This window comes from Clavelina lepadiformis, chromosome 4 (genome assembly GCF_947623445.1).
Source record: "Clavelina lepadiformis chromosome 4, kaClaLepa1.1, whole genome shotgun sequence".
Lineage (NCBI taxonomy): Eukaryota > Metazoa > Chordata > Ascidiacea > Aplousobranchia > Clavelinidae > Clavelina > Clavelina lepadiformis.
The window spans coordinates 5466683-5487103 of NC_135243.1; the positions used below are offsets into that span (position 1 = coordinate 5466683).

The following is a 20421-nucleotide window of genomic DNA, read 5'->3' on the forward strand; positions in this document are numbered from 1 at the left end:
AAGACATGTAAAAAAGCAAAGTTGCACTAATTTTTGCTAATCCAAACCAATCGGTTATATGTGCACTGTGTAGTCACTTCCACAAAAACAATGCAAGAACTAGCCTCAGAACATTGCGAATTCAAAGGTCAAACACGCTCAAGGTGGCTATTTAACCGATGGTAACCTATTCAAACGCGGTCAATTGACGCACAAAGAAAAACAGTTCATCGTTTTGAACGCGTAAGGCAAGCACTGTTATTTCAAGCGAAATTAAAATGTTCAGGTTTAGTCGAACATAGTGATCTATGAGCTCATACAGCATGCAAAACCTGTCTAAATGAATTGCCTACGATTTATACAGTTCGGATCAACAACGTTCAGCTGAAAGCTTTCATGTTGCTAACTTCACATTAAACGTTGAAAGTAAGCATTTCGTCATACAGTCCATAGTTAGAGATAGGCAGTTAGGTTAGAAGAACGACCCTAGGAAAAGCTGATTTCAGCTATTCAGGGTTTAATGAAAGTTAGATTTAGATTAAAAAGTAAATTTAGGTTAGCCTACTATGTCGAAATATTTAAATTAGGTTAAGAAACTGTAAAAAGTAGCTTTGAACGTATACGTTTTTACCTGATGATACACAGTGGCGTTGAAGATTTAGCAACGTAGGCTAATGTGCTATACTGAATCAGCATGCAATTTGCACTCATGCGTGTTTGTCTAGAGTCGAACAATTACAGGCTTGTTAGATGATTCAATATTTCCAAGAGTAAAGGGTGTTTGGATGCTTGGAAGTCCTATCCAGGAAGCACAAAATTTATCATAATTTCGCCAGAAGTAACGGCAGTAGTTTAGCTTTCTATAGGCTAGATAGTAGCTAAGAAACAGTGCCACGTCTGGTTAAGTTTTCTTTGCATTTGCATTGTCACTTATTCAAGTAGGCCTATATACGGTAGGTGTGCGTTGCTGAAGGCAAGTACATATCAATCAATCATTTTATTTTTTGTTAAAACCGCAGTGGACACGACAAATCAAGCCAATTGTTACTAACACGCACTAACCAACAGGAAAAAGTGACAAAGACGAAAAGGCTTAAAACGTGCTCAAGAGAAATAAAGTTAATATTTGCTGGTTATAACTAGCACGGTCACCGAACCTATAATTAGTTTAATCCATAAAACATAAGTTGAAAAAGCGAAAATTAAGCAAACGAGCAGGTGGTGTGTTCAAGCAACTGATGAATGAAAATTGTTTCAATGCAGTACATCAGTGTATGGGATAAAAGGTCTATTACGGCAAAAATGTGTACCAGAGAGAGGACTGCTGAATTTTGTAACTTCCTGCTAGAAGTGCTGTGATAGCTTTAGGGCGCAGATATTGTCATTCAATCAGCAGCGGATTGAGAGCACATAAGAACGAGACAAACGCAAACAGTGTCGTAATCGAGCAAACGCCACTAGCAATGAACCATAGCAGCTTGCGGAGTGCGCGCACTTGGCTATGCAACATACGCATATGGAAGAAATTTGCTCTGCGAAATGCCAGCAATAGCAATGCTTCTTATACCGGATATGTCTGCGTTCTTTTCTGTTACCGGATTTTAATTTCTGCTTTTGCTTGTGCAACCGGGTTTTCAAACGAACTACAATGCCGTAAATGTTTTCAATTAGTTACTTGAGTGCAAGCGCGTTTGGTGCATTCAGTTGAGTAAGTATTTGGGAGCTAGGTAAAAAAAATCCGTTTTCAGGTAACGTATTGTGAAGTGTATTTCTTTTGTTAGGTTTCGTGAAGTGATATAAATAGTAGCGTTGTAATCACAAAAAGTACGGCAATGACGGGAACTTTATGATAGCAATAACTGCAGATTTTATTTGCGTTAGGTTTATTCTTTTGTTAAATAGGGCCACACTTAGTTTGCTATAAATTTCTTGTCAACGCTTTTTGTTTGCATTCGACGAAGCACTTTATCATTGGCTTTAACAATTGTAACAAGTTTGTTCGTGACTACTCAGCAATTTTTTAGCTGTTCGACCATTTCACCCTAAATAGGCCACCGTAAGAATGGGTTTACAAAAAGTCGATTTAACTTGTTAAGGTTTTAATTAGAGTTAGATTTAGGTGATGTTTAGATTACTATATGCTATGGAGTTTAAGTTAGATTAACAAAACACCATGAAAAGTAGCTTTGAATTAAGATTTTTTCCAGCAAAACAGTGACAGCCTTTTTTAATTTTCAATGTTGGTAAATGCAGTTACTAAGGTCAATGAAATTACCTATACTTCACCGTTTCACTTGTTCGATCAAATGCAATGGCTCAAGTTTGTTTTAAAGAAGCATGCCGCCCGTTTTTGAGTTTAACGTAGATTGCTATATCGTAGTAATACCTCAGATATTCCAGCTGCCATGCAGTTGAAAAGTTTTGGTAGCCTATTCACTCTTAAAAGTGTTTTAGTCAAAAATGGCTGCCTTTTTATGCTGCTACTTCTTGCAAGAAATAGTCATTGACAACAATCGTGACGTAATCATCTTAGCAATATGTTTCCGGGAAAAACAGCAACGACGGATGATTGTAAAGTTCCGCCAGTAAAGTGGTAGAATGTAGACACAGACATCTTTTGCAGTAGACGCAAACACATTACGCTGTCATTGCGAAATGTCATGTATAAGGGTAAATGCGGCCGACTGCTGGGCATTTCCAATGTCAGAGATCAATTATATCGTTTCAATCGCACGTTTTCGATATAGCTTGTTACTTGGGTAGGAAAGTGACGTGTGCTTCTAGCTTAGGAGGTATTCATCCTTAGCATAGAATAGGATTTTAGGATCACGTTAAAATGGCCCAATCTCACGTCTAACCGTGCCTAGCTTGGCACATTACAGTGTTCATATGGTAAGTGGATTTGTATTGTATTTGTGTTTTTATTTATCGGCTGAAGTTTGTATGTTTTGTATTTTCACAGATTATCTGAACCATGGGTAAATTAAGAACGACATTAAAAAAATTGCAGCGATTTTTAGGGGTAACGCTTGGCATCGCGGCTGGCCTATGCATTGCCATCAGCGCCATGTCTTTGAAATTTTTGCACGAGCCAATAATTACGAAAACTTTAGTTATGGTAAACATTCAGATCTACCTTTTGTCGCTACCATTGATGACTTATCAGAAACCTCATGGATTTCTTGAAATCAACAGATCAACTGTCATGCTACTTGTCTTGAACGGTGTTTCAATTTATGCCAGCATGTTCTGCTTTTTCCAGGCAGTCAAATATGTGCCAATGGGAGAAGCCTTAGCGTTGGCTACTACATATCCACCAATCGCGACAATCCTGGCTTGCATTCTACTGAAAGGTAAAAATTGGGTTCAAGATAGATTCAACACAGTGCGATTAAACCATAGATATCCTATGTTTTATAGAATAGTGGAATAGTCATTGAGTAGAAATGTCTTGGATTTAATCGTCCGTGTTTTAAATAAACGGACCACTAAAAAATAACACTGCATAGCATAAGCTATAGTTCTACCTTAATTCTAAGATCGTTTATTATCGTTCATGTTTAGCATGATTCGCACCTATATAAACAACTTTCGGAATAGGGTTTTCACCACTTCAAATATACTGTGTAGTCTACAGTTTATTTTTGATTTGATGCTTACTGCAATGAAATGTTGGTCTTCCTAAGAATACGTTTTGAAATTTTTCAGCCAGGTATATGTTTTTACAGAAACGTTCAAGATACTGGATGGCATTTTGCTCGTTACCATAACGATTGGCGTCTTCCTAATTGCACAACCTGAATTTCTATTTGGTGGTGCAACTCAGAGTCAAAACAAAGTTTTAGGAGTTGCATTTGCTGTAGGTTCGTCTACCACTTGCGCTATTGGCATCTTGGTGACGCGCAAACTGAAAACCGACGTCGTTGTTGCGGAAAACCTGTTGTCTGTAGCGATTCCTGCTCTGATCGGGTCTTGTATTGAATTATCCTCAGTAGAAAATGGCTTTTTGATACCTTGCCTACGAGACGTTAAGTGGATGTTTTTGGGTGGAGTTTTCTTCCTTGCTGGCTATGGTTTGAGATATTTTGCCCTGCAAATAGAAAGAGTAGGACCGGTTTCTGTGGCTTACACTGGTCAAATAGCCTTTGGATATGTATTTGATCTCTTCATTTTTCATGTACCTATTAATGTTATTTCCATTTGTGGCGGGTCATTGATATTTTTGTCATGCGTGGCAACAACAGTTACCCAATGTGCTTTTGAAAATCGACAAAAATCGAATTATCATCATGAAAGCGAAAATAGAGAAGAGGAAAATTCAATTGTTTTATAAAACTCTGAAATATAACAAAATAGCCTACGTTTATGTTGTAGTTTACTATTTGTCACGTTGGTTCTAATATAGGCCTACATCAAAGTTAGATGATACAGATATGTTTTTATTCCTTAGATGAAAACTGTGTGCTTTTTATGCAGTACCTTTCTTACTTGATATTTACTAACAATATATTTTGCACAAAGTTGTTTGCCTTTACTTGTTACAATGATTTGTTTGTGTGCTTTGTCTTACGTTACGTTCATATTTCAAATCATCATAAAACATTAAATACACAAAAACATCAAATAGCCTACAATCATTTATGCTTGAGATAAACAGAATTTACAAAGTTTAATTAGTTGTGGAGTCTGTCCATCGTAGCTCAATGTAAAAAATTTGACTAATTGGAAAACTGATTAACCGCAGCAAACATTCGGGTACCGTATGTTTTTCGGATAGAAATCGTGGCTACTATTTTTTATTCTCAATAATTTTTTGCGGCTTCTAATCGAGGGCAGCTTCCATTGAAGGATGGTTTATGATCAAAAAAACACGATATCTATATTTTACATAGTTCATAAAAATCATATAATTTTATAAAAAGACTGCTTTCAGACTGCTTTGCCTTCAGAGAGCAGACTGTGCAGACATCATTTTTGAGGAAGTCTATGTCTAATCTAAGCCTATAGGGTATGGGCCATTGGTTGGCAAGCTGTGGGCCGCGGTTCAAATGAAGGCCTTCAAACAAAATATAATTTATTGTATCCTGTAACCTTTAAATCCTGTAAATGTGGGCTGAGTGATAGGCCTAGGCTATTTTCAGAGCTTTTTTTCTATTAGCCTGGTTAACTTGGAGCGCTAGCAATCCACTTCTTAATGGGTTTTTTCCATCTTAACTAGGCTAAAGGTTAACTACAGCCATAACGGCAAACATCTGGAAAACGCAACCAGTAACTTCCCACTCACATAGTGTTAATTGTTTTGTCATATTGAGAACGCAAGCCTATTTTTATTTATAACGCTAAACCTTCAATGCCCTAGCAAACTAGGCCTAGCTGCTAGCAAAACTTCAACCTACGCTCGCACAAACCAATACACGTTCTAGTTTCTAGCAGAGCCGTAGCCCCGGAGCTTTGCATTTTCAAAAGGAGCTGGAGCTGTATGTAAAATTCAGGTGGAGCTGGAGCCAGTTGTTTGATAGACAGCTCCAGCTCCAATTAATTTCATGAGATGCTGATTTTTAGATTTGTTGTTATTGTCTGATTTCACATAATTTAACAGCAACCCATCACAAAATTGATAATTGTTAACTCCTTGGTGCCATCTTTTTTAACTTATCATGTGGTTAGTCATTTGGACAAGTGTGTTTGCTATTTCGTAAAACTTTAGATTTGGGGTGAAGGGCGACTATTAATGAAGTCGTATACTATTCGAGAAAATACGGTAATGGAGCCGGAACTGGAGCAGTGGTGTGAAAGAGCTCCGGAGCTGGAGTCGGAGCTATGCTCTGATAGAAGTGAGCTGGAGCTGGAGCAGTTTCATTTTTATGTCGGCTCCAAAGCCCTGGTTTCTAAGCCACAATACACCTAAGCATTAGTTTTGCTAGTGTATGTTCATTTGCGAACTGTCTGTTAATTGCAGGTTACCATATATCACTAAACCCTGTGAAAAGCACGTAACTAGATTAAAATTTAACTGAACTTATCCTAATAGCTTCAAAAAAGTAATGTCTACTGCACAAAAGAAAAAAGCACATTAAAATTATTAGTGAGCTAGTAATAGTTACTGCGTTAAGTAGATTTCGCATGTAACGTTGGGCCTTCATTGACTAGTAAAGTGAAAATTTGAACCTTTGTAATGAAAGTTTGCCTACCACTGTTCCTTGCCTACCACTGTTCCTTCCCAATTTATGGCTTTTCTGGATGTTGTCATGTTGTGGTTAGTAGAAATTTGGCAACATTATGATTATCATTATACCTATAGCAAGTTCAGCGATTGTGGTCTGTTTATTGGACGACAAATTCGTGAGTAATTTTAACTGAGCCAGTGGCAGTGGTGCGTGAGGGTTTGATCTTTACGCCTATTCTTGCTTATTGTTAACAGCGGGCTGCATGACCTACTTACAGTAAAATAGCCACTTCCATAATTATGTGTTCATGAATTTAGGCACATGTTTTGGCAATATTTTGCGAACAAATATCTGTCCCAAACAGCATTTATAACCATTAAACCAAACTTTTTTCTTTTGGAACAACTTAAGTGTGATAAAGCGCTTAATTATCAACAATATACAACTCTATATATGCACTGTTGAGTGATTATTTGGTGACACTGGAAAAAATGTCTTGTCAACATGTCACATGCCAAACAAGCCACAGGGCATGGGTTTAGCTTTAGATAAAGCAGCTATGATAAACTCTATCACAATAAGCTTTAGAGCATTGTTGGTAAGGCCTTTGTACGAAGCTGCTGTGCTTTTTATAATGGAACTGTATCATGTTAACTTTCGTTGACAAAATGCATAATGTAAGCTCATCAACGACAATGATATCTTAAACACGAACTCGTATTCAAGTAATTTTATCCCACTATGTAATTTTTTGTGTTGCAGATCTTTCTCATCATTTTGATGCTACTGCCTAAAAACCAAGCTGTTATAAATTCATTTAGTTTTGCACATAACTTATTGTACAAGAAGCAAAAAAGCTGAAATTAGTTTGTTTGCCTGTGGCCATGGTAAATTGAAGAATACTTAAATTTGTCTATAAGTATTTTTAGTAAATTAGTGTAAACTTCTATTTATTTTCTAAAGCTTGCCAGTCACAAACCATGAGTATGCTTATGTGTGTGAATTTTGCTATAATTTGCTTGGTTTACGTGATTCAAAAACTGAATAACATCTCATTTCTGGTACACACAATGACAATTAAAACCTGTTACATTTTGACTGAAAATATTCTTTTAAACCTCTTGTAGATTCTGTCTCGCCAGAAACCAGTTGGAGGGAGCACATACACCGGGGATAAAACTAAAAAGAAAAAGATTCCAAAGTTTGAAGATTTTGTGGAAGATCGGGATTACACTGGTGCAATAACTGTGCTTGAGGTTCGCTTTAAGTTTGTGATACCCACATATTGTCTGCTTGCTATTGCTGGTAATGGATTTCTTTCATATGTCAGTTTAACCAACAAACGGGAAAGGCAAACAAGAATGTTGATCTGTGGTTAGCTTATTGCTACTTCCATTTAGCAGAGTTCAAGAAGGCGTTTGAGGTAATAAGCAGCTTAAAAATACATCAAGGCTGGTTTTGAAATGCTATTTTGTTATTTGAAAGTTTAGATTTTGTCACTTTGAATCTACTAAACTAGCGTTTTTACATGTAACAAAACAATGTTGATGGTTCGTTGTTTTACACGTTCAAGTAAAGAATAAACACTTGAACAATAATAATAATAATAATATAATAGCAATATATGAATAATACACTTGAACTTAGTAAACTACGGTGCATTTGCTGCGCAACATTTCTTTCAGATTTATTCCTCTTTAATAAAAAAAGCTGATGTGGACCCATCAGTATATCTCTATTGTGCATGCTGTTGCTTCTACATGGGCTGGCATAAAGAGGCAGAAAGCCTTGCTCAAAAAGGTGAGAAGTGTTGCCCAATGTTAAGTAAAGAGCTAGTAAATGCTGCTGGCCCTGTAATTAATTAAATGTGTACAACTTCCAAGCGTGTCTCAGTTATAAAACATAGCAATTTTTTGCTCTTGATTTTAAGCATTGTTTTTTTCATTTTCATTTTGTAGGGCCAGACACTTCGTTAAAAAATCGATTGCTCTTTCATATTTCGCACAAGGTACTGACTATCCCAATATCCTATTTAAAAGTATTTTCTATTGAAATATGTTTGGGACTTCAGACCAGTTAATTTTGCACTGATATGATCTGGGTGTTTATGTTTACTATGAGTGCAGTTTTACAGACATTAAGTAAAAATCGGGCTTTACACTGAGTGTAAAAACTTCAGTAATTGCAGAATCAGATTATTTGGTTATAACCAGCAATTAGATGCAGTATGTACTGAGTCCAGAGTCAACAGTTAATGAACAATCGTAAAGTAGTTTATGAATTATTTATTTTGCTCCAACTGCTCTCCTCAGCTTCATCGACACTCAGCTATGATGTCGTATCATTCAAAGTTGGGAGACGAAATTGACGATAAGTTATGTTACACATCGATCCAGTTTCTTAGATCGCATTATCGTGAGGCTATGCAGCACTACAACCATCAGATAAATCTAAACAAGTTCTGTAACCTTACTTGTACCGTAATCAGTGTGAAAGCCCGTGAATGTTTCTTCATTTGTTTCGATATGAAAAGTAATGAATCTTACCAGAACTAACAACACATATAATTCTGGATGTTTTTATTTTTATATGTAATTTTGTTATCCTAAGAATAAGTTTTAGATAAACATGTACTTTTCATATTCTCCTAGTATAATACTGAAAGAAAAATCCATATTTGTTTCAGAGACTACCACGCACTTCAAATATATGCTGCTTTGTGTGCCTACAAGCTCGAATATTATGAATATTGCATTGTGAGTATTAATTATACAAACATTAGTAGCCAACCAACCATTAGTAGCTGTTAATCGTGGCTGACCCTGAAGCATTCTTTCTCTGACATTTGTATGTTATGAAAACTAAACCTTGTACTTGAAGAAATAGTGAAATACTAAAAATTCAAAAAGTGAACTCATCTTTTATTCACCCGGCCACTAAAAAAGGTTTTCATACATAATAAAAGCAGTGAACTATAGATGGCTTTCAATTGTGAGTGTTGTGTGTAATTCATTCTGCCTATGGTGGTGTAAGAAATAGCTGTTATTGCTGTGGCCCCAAAACAATCCAGGTTTCGGATTTGGCCCTGTAGTAAAAGGATAAAAAGCATTAAACACTAAACTAGTGACATAAAGCTTAAGGTACCAGCATACAAAGCAAAGTCAGTAACTGCTGTTATTATTTAATAGTGAAAGAATTGAGTTTAATATTTCAGGACCACCTGGCGGAATACTTACAGTATTATCCAGATAGTGCCATTGCATCAAACTTAAAAGCATGTGTCCATTTTCGGCTCTATGATGGTAAAGCTGCAGAAGGGGAACTTAAGCATTACCTTGACGTGGCATCTCCATCTGCTTTTGGCTCAGAATTTATCAACCACAACAAAGTAAATCAGTTCAATGACCACAAGAAAAAATTACCCATTAGTTCAGCTCCCTAACGTTTAAGACATACCTTAAAGCTGCATGCTGTATTTTTAAGTTAAAACAAGGGTGCAATTCTGTGATATTGTAACTGTTTCAAATTAAAAATTTTCAACGTATTTAACAATGTGGTAAAAAAATGTGAAGATACTGTTTGTCAGGTGCTTCGTGTTCATTGTTAAAACTTATGTACATTTGTAAACTTGACCAGCATGGAGTTGTGCCTAATGTATAGTTGTTTAAAAACAAGCCCTGATAAGAGTCTTTAAACAGGTTATATTTCGACGTGGTGAAAGCGCATTGCAGATACTTCCACCATTAGTTGGCATCATCCCTGAAGCAAAACTTAACCTGGCTCTATACTATTTCACACAAGGTACTGAAGCATTCATCCCCAAAATACTGTATTGTTTGTGCTGTTTTTTTGAATTCACATGTATGCTGCTACATCTAACAATGTATGTTCGAAACTTGATGATCAAAACTCAAGCCCAGGAAATTTTCATGACAATGAACCTTTGTGTATGTATTAATCAATGCAGAAGAATATTTGGAAGCTTTTCAATTGGTGGAGTTCATGGAACCAGCAACACCGAACGAGTACGTCATTAAAGGAGCCATATATGCTGGCTATGGCCAAGAGGAAAGCCTGGTAAATTGTAAAAAAACACTCATTTACTCTGAAATGAAATTGGCTATGCTTATGGTTAAAATTGAGGTAGTAGGTTATAGTATTTTCAGTAAATTATTTATGGGTTAATAGCCGTGCTAGTGGTTCCCAGCAATTATTTACCTTAATTATTTTTGAGCACTTTTTAAGCCTTTTCCACTTCGTAACTTTTCTCGTTTATTAGCGCATGCTAATAACAACTGGCTTGATTTTTTCATCCCCACCGTGCTTTTGACGAAAAATAAAATGATTGATTGATTGAACTACTCTACTGCTAATATTTGAGTTACAAGACAAGGAAACTGTAATGCTAAAAAAGCTAAGTCCAGCTTCACATTGGGAAGTTTTATCTAGACTCTGGCCATTCATACTATCAGTGTGACGTTAAGATAACTTTTAATTAAATTTCGTATTGAAGTTATTACAACTATTTCACTACTTGTTTATTTGGTTAATAATGCTTATTAAGCACTTGGTTGTCGCAAATTGTTTATTTTTTATTTTCAAAGCGCCATATCATCAGCATGGCTCAACAGTGTTACCACAAAGTTGGTTCATCAGCGGGTGAATATGGTTGTTGATAACTTAGCTTTAATTTGAGAAAGTTGAAGTTGACTTAATTATTCTAAAAATACTAACTACGCTACTTGAAACCTTAAAATATTGCTACATTGAAGTAAGTTTATATTTCTTAGCAAAATAACAAATATTACCATGCATTTTTTTCATACATCTTTTAACTGCTGTTTACATTTTTGTTTGCAACTTAAAAAAAAAAAATGTGGAAATGCTAAAATATATGTACATTTCTAAAAGCAAATTTTTAATGTTTAATAATTTCTCCCTGTCCTGTAAAGGGTTGAGTAAAATTGGTAGATTGGATTTGGTTAAAAGATTGAATTGCATTGTGTGTGAACGATGAATGTGGTAGAAAGTGGAACTTGGTGACTAATTTACTCTGCTTACAGACACTCTTGTGGGCAGACAATGCACCGCTTGCAGCAATTTCTTAACAAAAAATTTTGAACAGGTTGTCGTTTACCTTGACTCTATCAAGGTGAGTTTTTTCATAACCATGCGATATACATTAATTTTATTAAGTTCTTCTATCTAAATACCAATTCCTAGATTGAATGGCAAGTTACCCACACCTGAGCATAACGTTATCACATATCAGCGAGCACGCGGTATTAGCCTGTACCAAAAAGCGCCAAATTCTATAAAGTACTTTATTGCAGGGTTATCTGTATGGTGATGACGTGTATAATTTCAACTACGCCCAGGCGAAGGCAGCCTGCGGTAACTACAAAGACGCCGAAGATGTGAGTAGCAAAACGATTTCGTGTTTGTATCTTTTATACGGGACGACTTAAATTTCACGGCTATGTACTGACGTTTCTATTCAATCCTAGATATTCATAGGAATAAAGAACGAAAGGTTGAAAAGTGACTACGTCTACACCAGCTGGCTTGCACGATGCTGTAAGTAGTTTAGTGATGTAACGTCAGAAGCCACCGTCGCAAGAATTTCTTTGGAAATTAAATTTTTCAAGTTTTACAAATTCCACAATAGAAAAGTTGTGTATTGGGCTATAAGACTATTATACACTATATACTATGTTACTATATATATATAGTATATAAGCTACATTATATATTACATAACACTGTTATAAGTTACTATATTCTATGTAATTACGAGCATACGTTTTATTACGGATGTAAAGCTATAATATGAGTAGTTTTAATAGCGGACTAATTCTGTAATCAAGGCATTATTTATAACAAACGGATCAACGAGCAAATTTCTAGGCCAATAAGTTACTAACTCACCGTTGTACTAAATTTAACGCACTACAAACCAAACGAACACTTACCTAACATTTACGTAACCGTGAAATGTAACCAAAATGCTTTCTCTGTGAAGACATCATGAACAAAAGACCGCAATTGGCCTGGGAGCTGTATAATAAGATGGAGACTTCGTCTGATTCCTTCTCGCTTCTACATCTGATTGCGAATGATTGTTACAGGGTGTAGTATTATGTACTCTGTTAAACGATGTTACGATTCTACAGCATATTGGTTGGTTACAAATCTTTGAATTTTAAGACAAGTCTTGTGCGCTTAGTACCCGTTGTGTGGTCTGCAACGTTGAGTGCTGTATTATTGCAAACACCAATGTGCTGTTCACTTAATACGCTGTTTTTTTGCTTTACACAAAGCTTTATAATATGTTTGTGCATTTTTAACAGACCAGGCAGTACTACATCGCTGCAAAAGCATTCGACCTCATGGAACGACTTGATTCCAATCCGGAATACTGGGAAGGAAAGAGAGGAGCTTGCGTTGGACTCTTCCAGATGATCATCTCTGGAGACGAACCAAGGTGAATAAAAAATTATTAAACTAACGAAAATTACTTTTTGATTTTACAATGTTTATTTTAACCGCCTTGTTGTGAATACAACTCCTCATTTACGAATTGACGAAATAATGGTTATAGGTTAATAAAATAAGATATCATGTAGATTATTAATTTCTTACATGTATATGAAAATAGCCTTTTTAGCCGCACCAACTTAATAATTGAAACATTTAAGAATGTGACTGTACTCGTATATAGTTTATCGAAGTTAGGTCAAGCAACTTGCCAAGAGTGCGCAGTTAGCTTAGGAAAAGAATTGCAAGTAAATTTGGATCAAAAGATAGGATAAATTTGGAAAAAATTTATTTACAAAATAGAGAAACTATCCAGGAAGTTATACTCATGTTACGTGGCACTACAAGTAACCCGCAGGTGGAATATATCATCAGGACCATTGGGAAATGGGCAAAGGAACACCAAATACCGCTCAAATGACAATAATTTTGATGGAATTTTTGGTTGTTATATTTAATACAAGTTCTGTATACGAGTTTGATAGACAAAGGAAAATGGTGATCTCTTGGTAGAACGCATTTAACGAAAATAAAAATTTTAAACACTTTGCAACTGGTATTATTGTTTTTGTAACTGATAAGTCTTGCTGAAGGAATTTTAATTAAACGTCGGGCTAATTTACATTTTACACAAGCTGTAAGACTTTTATAAATAGCCTTGTACGAAACTGTAATTTAAACTGAGTTTAGTATGCAATATTCCCGTATTAAAAGTCACAGTATAAATGTAGTAAAGTAGGCCTATATGCAGGGTTGCCATACCGTCCTTATTTATAAGATTTGTCCTTATTTTAAAGGTCCGTGTCTTAGAAAATATGTTTGTCCTTATTTCTAAGAAATGTCCTTATTTTCAACTTTCGTCCTTATTTTTAGGGCGGAGGTGGGCACTTTCGTCCTTATTTTGGGCATTTTGTCACCTTACGATACCATTTTGTACCAAAGAGATACCAAAGTTATAAACATGCAGATAGTGTCTTGTTTTTTTTTTTTTTTTTTTTTAGAAACGTTTGTTTGCTTTCTCTTGTTGTACACTGTTTAAGGTGGTATTCCTCGTTCGTTTTCTAGTCGTCCTTATTTTTGAGTTGAGACTGATGGCAACCCTGCCTATATGTAAAAGACGGTCAGGACTAATGGATCTGTTGCCATGCCAAGTTTGTTCTGAGCGTGGTGACGTACAAGTTTGATATGACGCAACGTAAGTTTTCTGCTCGAAAACCTTGAGTTCAGGAAAAATTTGTAACTTTACAAATAACAAAACGTACAAACTTACTGGGAATACGTTTTTGATCAAAAAACTTGCTTGGGTCAAGCGGCATTTTTACGTCACAATGCTCGGAACAAATTTGGCTCGACACCGTGTCGATTGAATCCAACCAACGACTGGGTTGAATAGCTGTTGAGTTGAAATGTCTTTTGATCATGGTTATAGGCAGGGTTGCCATCAGTCTGGACTCAAAAATAAGGACGAACAGGAAACAAAAGAAGAATATTACCTTAAACAGTGCACAACAGGAGAAGGCAATCAATGTTCCAAAAATGAAAAAACGAGATACTATTTGCTTGTTCTCAATTTTTGTATCTCTTTGGTACAAAATGGTATACTAAAGGTGTCAAAATATGAACCTCTGCCCTAAAAAAGGACATTTCTTAGAAAAAGGGACAAAAATATTTTCTAAGACATGGACCTTTAAAATAAGGACAAATCTTAGAAATAAGTACGGTATGGCAACCCTGGTTATAGGTCACAGCGCAGGTTTCAAACTTTTGTAACGAAGGCCACATTAATATTCATTCGGAAACCACCAGCTTAAGATTGGTCGTTCCTTGTGCAAAAATTGTCGTCAAGCAGCTGGCATTCTGGTATCTTCCGTTTTGCTGCTGATCCAGTGCAGCTACTGTTCTACTAGTTAATGCAGTGCTTGTTTGTCAATTGAAAATGCCGACAGCTATTAAAAATCGCCTTACTATCCAGAAATTTAAATTGGCTGAACTATTCACAGTCTTGATAAAAAAGTTTTTTTGCAGCAACCTCTTGTTGTTATGGTGTTTGGTATCCATTACCTACATGTGAAATTCCAGTTTGTGACGTCACAGAGATTACCTAAACTACAGCACGCATAAACAAATTTCCTAGTTACGCTTGAAAAATCAGCTACCGTAAACATTAACAGATGTTCGAAATCTGGATTTAGCTAAAGCTAGCAACTTTGCAATAAAATAATGGAAGTTGATAATGAAGACAAAGAAAGGGAAGTGTATTGTGTAGAAGAGCCAGTTGAGAAAGATACGTTTGTCGAAATGGAAAACAAAATTCTTCGCCTTTTGGCCGGTGAGTTATTATGAAATGCTACATGTCAGTGTCGCTATAATGTTGATGGTTGTCACTATAACCTATTTGTATGAACCTCTTTGCGAAATGATAAGAAGCATTAGTACAGCTAAAAGGAAAAATAGGAAGCTTCTCTCGTTTGCAACTTAGCCTGCATGCTTTTGGTTAAGCTAATTTTTGAATGCGAAAATTTATCTTGTTATCATCAAATATAAGGCTCAACTGGTGAAAAAAAGAACTTAATTTTTCACCAGTTGAGCCTTATATTTGATGAATATTATGCCCGGTACCAACCATAGTATATTATCTGGTTATGTTCAAAACTTTGCCTTTGTGCACTCATACTACATTATAGTCTACTGTTGAACAGATTGTACTTCGTCTTGCATTGCACGCGAACCATGCAAGACCTTCGCAGACGACGCACAATTCGAAATCATTAGTGACCGCTACGCACCAGCGATAGCAAGATGGCAAAATTTTCTTTCTTTAGTTGAAGTAAGTGCGCATAAAATAATCCCATTTCATCAAACGCACAATCTTCCTGTGATTTCAGTTTCATAACTCTGATGCCAAACACTTAACGTTTATTTTACCTTTACACAACAGAGTTTATTCAAAAACCAAGCGGTAAATGAATATTCGGTGAGTGACGTTGCACAGATGAAGGCCTTAGCCTTTGAAAGAATCTCTTTGTGTTATTTGATGCGTGACAAAGCAGATCTTGCCGTTAAGTTCGCACAGCGGTAAGTTGAAGTTGTATTTTGATTTATAGAGTTCTCCGTTACAAGTTACCATGTAGATCTAAAAAATGTGAAGCTGAATACATATTAACCAAATCCTTACAATGTTGCTTCATTAAAACACTCTTTTAAAGGCTTGATCAAGAGGGATTCGAAACGATTTTTAAATACTCGGTTTGGAGATACACTTTGCTGATATTATACTTAATTAGCGGATACTTGGCTAATTAGAGATTTTCCGTTCTTTAGTACCGTGAAATAAGGCGCTTGTTAAAATCTGTAAAATACTCGTACGCCTACTTATATTTGTACTTGAGTACAAAGAACTCGGGAAGAAAACTCAAACTTAGTTTCCTGTTTCTGTGCATACTTCGCAAAGCCCTTATATACCTATATTACCAGTTTCGAGCTCCATAATTTCATATAAACATCACTCATTGCTGAAAGACTTTCAGTAGTAGCTCTCAGATCAACACAATCTGAACGAGGATAATAAGCTAGTTACTCAGCAATGATTCACATTCGAAATCTGCTTCCATGGAATACAGAACACACCTGTACTTAACTTTTTACTTTGGTTATATTACATTCATCAAATATTAGAACAAACTTAAATGTGATCAAACTTAAATGAAATTATGTGATCAAACTTAAATGAAACAATTACTGAATGAAATTTAACAGTTAAATGGACTTACAAAACTTCTTTTATGTTTTGCTAGCTCCATTGTTGAGAAGCCTTTTTTTGCCAGCAGCCATTTGCTACGGGCGATCGGCAAACGACGCCGGAACAAGAATTCGTCCGCTCTGAAATCTCTCACGCTCTTTGCCCTTATTAACCTTGAGGAATGTTCATTACAAGATAGTTGCCAGGCTACTGTTATGACATACTGGAGAAAAGTGGCAGAACTGGTTTCGGAAACTTCGTCAAATGTAAAGGTGAAGGAAATTTTAGTTCCCAGCACACCTGAAACTTATTGTTACTTCAGAGCACCGTGGTGGTACTGTACCGTACTTACTTCACCACCGTGGTGCCAAAGCACTCTACTGATAGCATGTGCCGAGAACATTTGCCGGGAAAATCGAGCATTGACGTACTACTTCACGTCAAACACATTCTCAAAACGTTTTAAAAAGTTTTATCGGTTACCTTGGGAATGGGAATAAGCAAACTGGACCAAGGATAACTTTCTACGATCTGCACCAACTTGTTGTTGTCGAATGTTTTTTAATTTGAAACATGACTTTGAGTCTCGTTGTAAGTTGTTGTAACTTGCCTACTACACACTAAGCTAATCCTCAACGCATTCCGAAAAATCTAAAACGGGTACAGTAGTGATATTATAGATAGCCTATACAAAGCTCATTTTAACGAGGGTTGGCTATAGGTTAATACCACTGTCACACTGAGCTAATTCTCAACACAAGCTTTAGTATCTTAAGATTTGTTTTCCTCTGCTTGTTATGTATGCTTTCTTAAACATTCACGTCAATTCTTTTAATCCTAGTGGTACATTATGTGGAGTCCTGTATAGGAAGATTTTGAGTTGACTCAAAGTGGTGTTTCTAAATGAAAGTATTTAACATTGCAAAGTATGCACCGAGCCTCTATATATTGTAAATATGAGATTCTGCTAGACTTCAGCCCACACAATTTTTCACTAAGTCACACCTTTCAGAGCGTACAGTAAGAACGCGTTTTGTGCTGTTACAATGTGCAATGTTTCATTCATTGCTTCGGAGTGTATCTCGGCAGATTTCTGTTGTAAAAAAGCGTCTTGAGTATAAAACGATTGAAGAACATTAATAGGCATCGATAAATGTCTATTTCTGTTACTTTCTATATATTTTGTTGTTCAGTATTTATATATGTAACAGGCTATGTTATTAGTTTGACGTTATTATACCTATACAGTTTTTTTCTATAACTTTTGTTGTTGGCCTGCTGAAAGCGTCACACATGCTGCTGAAGCATTGCAGCCTACTTGTTTCTGTAATAACCTACGCATTCAGTTAAAAGTAATCACACTCACAGAATTCAGTTTTCTCAGCCGATGAGTTGTCATTGGTATATTTCTCTTGCAGCTTTTGCATCTTCCATATCAAGTGCTCTCAGATTCATCCCACAACGAACAATGCGAGAAAATGTGCTTTGCATTCCTCGCCCAGTATCCACTTTACAATTGTTTGATCCACTCAGGTGAAGGAACCTAGGACAAGTTAATTTACTATAAACTGTCCTTGAAAAATTTATCGATTTTATATAAACTAACCTATGGGTTATCGTTGAATACTCCATAGATCTTAGGCTTCACTGTATAAAGGTATCGCTCTGTATTTGATTTTTCTGCTATGCGCGACAGAAAACTTCACACGTCTGAAAAATTAACAAAAACGTTTAGGCGTTAAACTGGAGTCTGTAACAGCATTTATCTCTTAGATGTCGCTTCTACACATCTCCTGCCCAACGACAACGGTACCTTACTGCTCAATGTGGAGGAGCATAGACAAGCGTATGGATTTCTCGAGGACACACCTGACGCACGTTACTTCGCGAAATTGCCGAACAACTTTACAGACGCACACAGCTCGAATGATTGGCAAGAGCACGACGTGTCCCCTGAAAACGCGAGAATGATTTGGGAGGCGTCGGAATTACTTAATAGCACCTGCTGTATTGTAAGTTTTAGAATCTGTTTCAAACTAAGAATGAGGTTTACAAACAGCAAGTTAGCAACTAAGATACTGTAGCGTAATAACTTTAGGATTAACTTAGAAGAATTTGTGATAAGGTGAAAAAGCGTAAAACAACTAAGTTATGAGCACTGTAAGGAGCAAAGTCTTTGGAGTTACGACTCATACGAAGAACGAATACAAGAGCCAAAAGAGAAACATTTTATTAGTCAGAAATTTCTGTCGTTACTACAACCTGTACATGGAAAATAGCTGTAACTTAGTATAGAACGAAGGGTGTGGCTTATAAAGCGTTTCTTATTTTTTTCTGTCTCGTATTCGTTCTACCTATTAATATAAAACTCTAGCTAACAGAACTGAAGAATATAGATCGGCGCAGGAGGATAAATCAGCACATGAGCTTGCCTACATAAAGAGAATGAAAGAATTTCTTCTTCCTCTTTTAGTTGAGCGTGAAGCCAGGGAAGGAGATATTTGAGCATCTTCACTATTGCTTCGCGCTGGTTAAGGAGGAGCGCTTTTCCGAAGCTCTTCCTGAGTACGAAAGCATCCTTACCGACCTTGCCCTCGCGCCGGTGTTATCCGGAAATGATTGGGATGAGAAGATCCTGATCCAGATACAAGACTACACCGAGATGATCCAGGTTGCTATCAGCTGGATCAAGGAACAAGAACGTAAGAGGCTGGAGAAAGAAAGATCAATTGGTGAGTCATACTCCTGGCCATCTTCGGAAGAAAAAGCTAACTTTCTTTTGCTAATTGCTACTAAGCTTAAAAGGCAAATTTTATAGTTAAATATCTTGCTGGTTGAATCAGTTGGCGTAGGTCAGGGGTTGGCAACCTGCGGCTCCGGAGCCGCATGCGGCTCTTTCATCCTTCTGATGCGGCTCTTATTAATTTTATTGCTACAGTAGAAACAAACAGAAGAACACTCGCGTCTTTATCTCACTGAGCACATTATAGTAATCACATTAATTAAATCTTACTGAATTAACTGCTTTTATAAATGCGACACATGACAGTTTTGTTACAGAGTGTCGTTTTCGTTTTATTGTGAAAATAGTTTTGCGGCTCCCAGTGATTTTTATTTTGTGGAATATCGGTTAAAATGGCTCTTTAAGTGCAAAAGGTTGCCGACCCCTGGCGTAGGTCATAGGCGTCATTGTGAAAACTTGATTTAATAAAACTTACAAACAAGCAATTTATAATTTAGTTCTATGCCTAAGGGAATCGGAAATAATAAAAAGTCAAAGCAATATGGATAGGCCTATAGACCTACACAGTAGGAGGCCTACTTAGGATCTATTTTCTGTTGTCAGAGATTTTCTCTGTCCAAGGTTGTATAGATTCAGAAAAATATTCAAGTTCTACGCTTAAAACACCATTTTTATTTTAACAGAGCAAATAAAACAAAATCTTAAACTCCATGAGTTAAAGTTTCGGGCGAAACAATGTCAGAAAAAACTAGAGGCGAAGGAAGGGCTGGCTAAAAGGAATCGAACTCCAAAATCGAAATACTTCTTCAAAGACATGCTTGCCAACCTGCGCAAAGTGCGACAATTCTCTCCCGCTCAACTCTTTCCACAAATGTCAAAGGAGCCTGGAATTGTGACGGTGTCACCTAAAAAGCAATCTGGAGTGGATGTCTTCTGTACTCCAAAGACAGTCGCCGGACACCAGCCAGTGAAAATTGAATCCCATCGAACCAGTTAAAACTTAATTGGCGGAATTTTAATGTCAACCAAAGAATTCACAACGGTGTGAACTGAAATCTTTTGCGCTGTGTTAATGTTTTACGCTTTTCGCACCTTTAGGTCTAGGCCTACTGCTCATAGTGTTCTTATATCGCATACTGATATATTATTTTTGATTAATTTCCCTAATAAAAGTTATGCTTGCTTAACTTTGGCGAAATTAGGTAGCTGAATTTTTTATTTACGGGTTACGCTGAAATATTTTTTGTGACTTATTT

The 20421-nt window shown here is 36.4% G+C and overlaps 3 protein-coding genes across 4 annotated transcripts; all 3 read left to right on the forward strand.

The window, feature by feature from the left end:
* Nucleotides 1-228: 228 nt before the first annotated feature.
* On the forward strand, nucleotides 229-4633 carry LOC143453188 (solute carrier family 35 member G1-like). 2 transcript variants are annotated; one of them, XM_076954374.1, is made up of 3 exons: nucleotides 229-2871; nucleotides 2942-3332; nucleotides 3708-4633. In XM_076954374.1, the coding sequence occupies exons 2-3, from the start codon at nucleotides 2954-2956 to the stop codon at nucleotides 4310-4312; spliced, it is 984 nt and encodes a 327-aa protein (XP_076810489.1). In that variant the 5' UTR covers nucleotides 229-2871; nucleotides 2942-2953; the 3' UTR covers nucleotides 4313-4633. The 2 variants fall into 2 exon arrangements, with proteins under 2 accessions (XP_076810489.1, XP_076810487.1); XM_076954372.1 differs by having other exon boundaries at nucleotides 229-3332.
* A 2254-nt stretch (nucleotides 4634-6887) lies between these two features.
* On the forward strand, nucleotides 6888-13236 carry LOC143452721 (intraflagellar transport protein 56-like). The gene is made up of 17 exons (XM_076953776.1): nucleotides 6888-7033; nucleotides 7274-7402; nucleotides 7477-7569; nucleotides 7832-7946; nucleotides 8105-8154; nucleotides 8459-8604; nucleotides 8833-8902; nucleotides 9361-9534; nucleotides 9845-9947; nucleotides 10114-10223; nucleotides 10751-10805; nucleotides 11210-11298; nucleotides 11480-11563; nucleotides 11654-11723; nucleotides 12169-12275; nucleotides 12497-12630; nucleotides 12987-13236. Exons 1-17 carry the CDS (start codon nucleotides 7031-7033, stop codon nucleotides 13102-13104), a joined length of 1650 nt encoding a protein of 549 aa, XP_076809891.1. The 5' UTR covers nucleotides 6888-7030; the 3' UTR covers nucleotides 13105-13236.
* A 1503-nt stretch (nucleotides 13237-14739) lies between these two features.
* LOC143452236 (spermatogenesis-associated protein 16-like) lies at nucleotides 14740-20421 on the forward strand. The gene is made up of 8 exons (XM_076953124.1): nucleotides 14740-15012; nucleotides 15383-15510; nucleotides 15622-15758; nucleotides 16478-16694; nucleotides 17841-17955; nucleotides 18196-18434; nucleotides 18896-19154; nucleotides 19849-20421. Exons 1-8 carry the CDS (start codon nucleotides 14904-14906, stop codon nucleotides 20160-20162), a joined length of 1518 nt encoding a protein of 505 aa, XP_076809239.1. The 5' UTR covers nucleotides 14740-14903; the 3' UTR covers nucleotides 20163-20421.

Bases quoted from the DNA above. Each gene is read 5' to 3' on its own strand.
- LOC143452721 (XM_076953776.1), top strand. The intron at 7,403-7,476 runs GTTCGCTTTAAG...TTCATATGTCAG, and splicing joins GTGCAATAACTGTGCTTGAG to TTTAACCAACAAACGGGAAA. The intron at 12,631-12,986 runs GTGAATAAAAAA...TTTACAAAATAG, and splicing joins ATCTCTGGAGACGAACCAAG to AGAAACTATCCAGGAAGTTA.
- LOC143453188 (XM_076954372.1), top strand. From the start codon at position 2,954: ATGGGTAAATTAAGAACGACATTAAAAAAATTGCAGCGATTTTTAGGG. The intron at 3,333-3,707 runs GTAAAAATTGGG...ATGTTTTTACAG, and splicing joins GGCTTGCATTCTACTGAAAG to AAACGTTCAAGATACTGGAT.
- LOC143452236 (XM_076953124.1), top strand. From the start codon at position 14,904: ATGGAAGTTGATAATGAAGACAAAGAAAGGGAAGTGTATTGTGTAGAA. The intron at 15,759-16,477 runs GTAAGTTGAAGT...ATGTTTTGCTAG, and splicing joins GCCGTTAAGTTCGCACAGCG to CTCCATTGTTGAGAAGCCTT. The intron at 18,435-18,895 runs GTAAGTTTTAGA...TTCCTCTTTTAG, and splicing joins TTAATAGCACCTGCTGTATT to TTGAGCGTGAAGCCAGGGAA.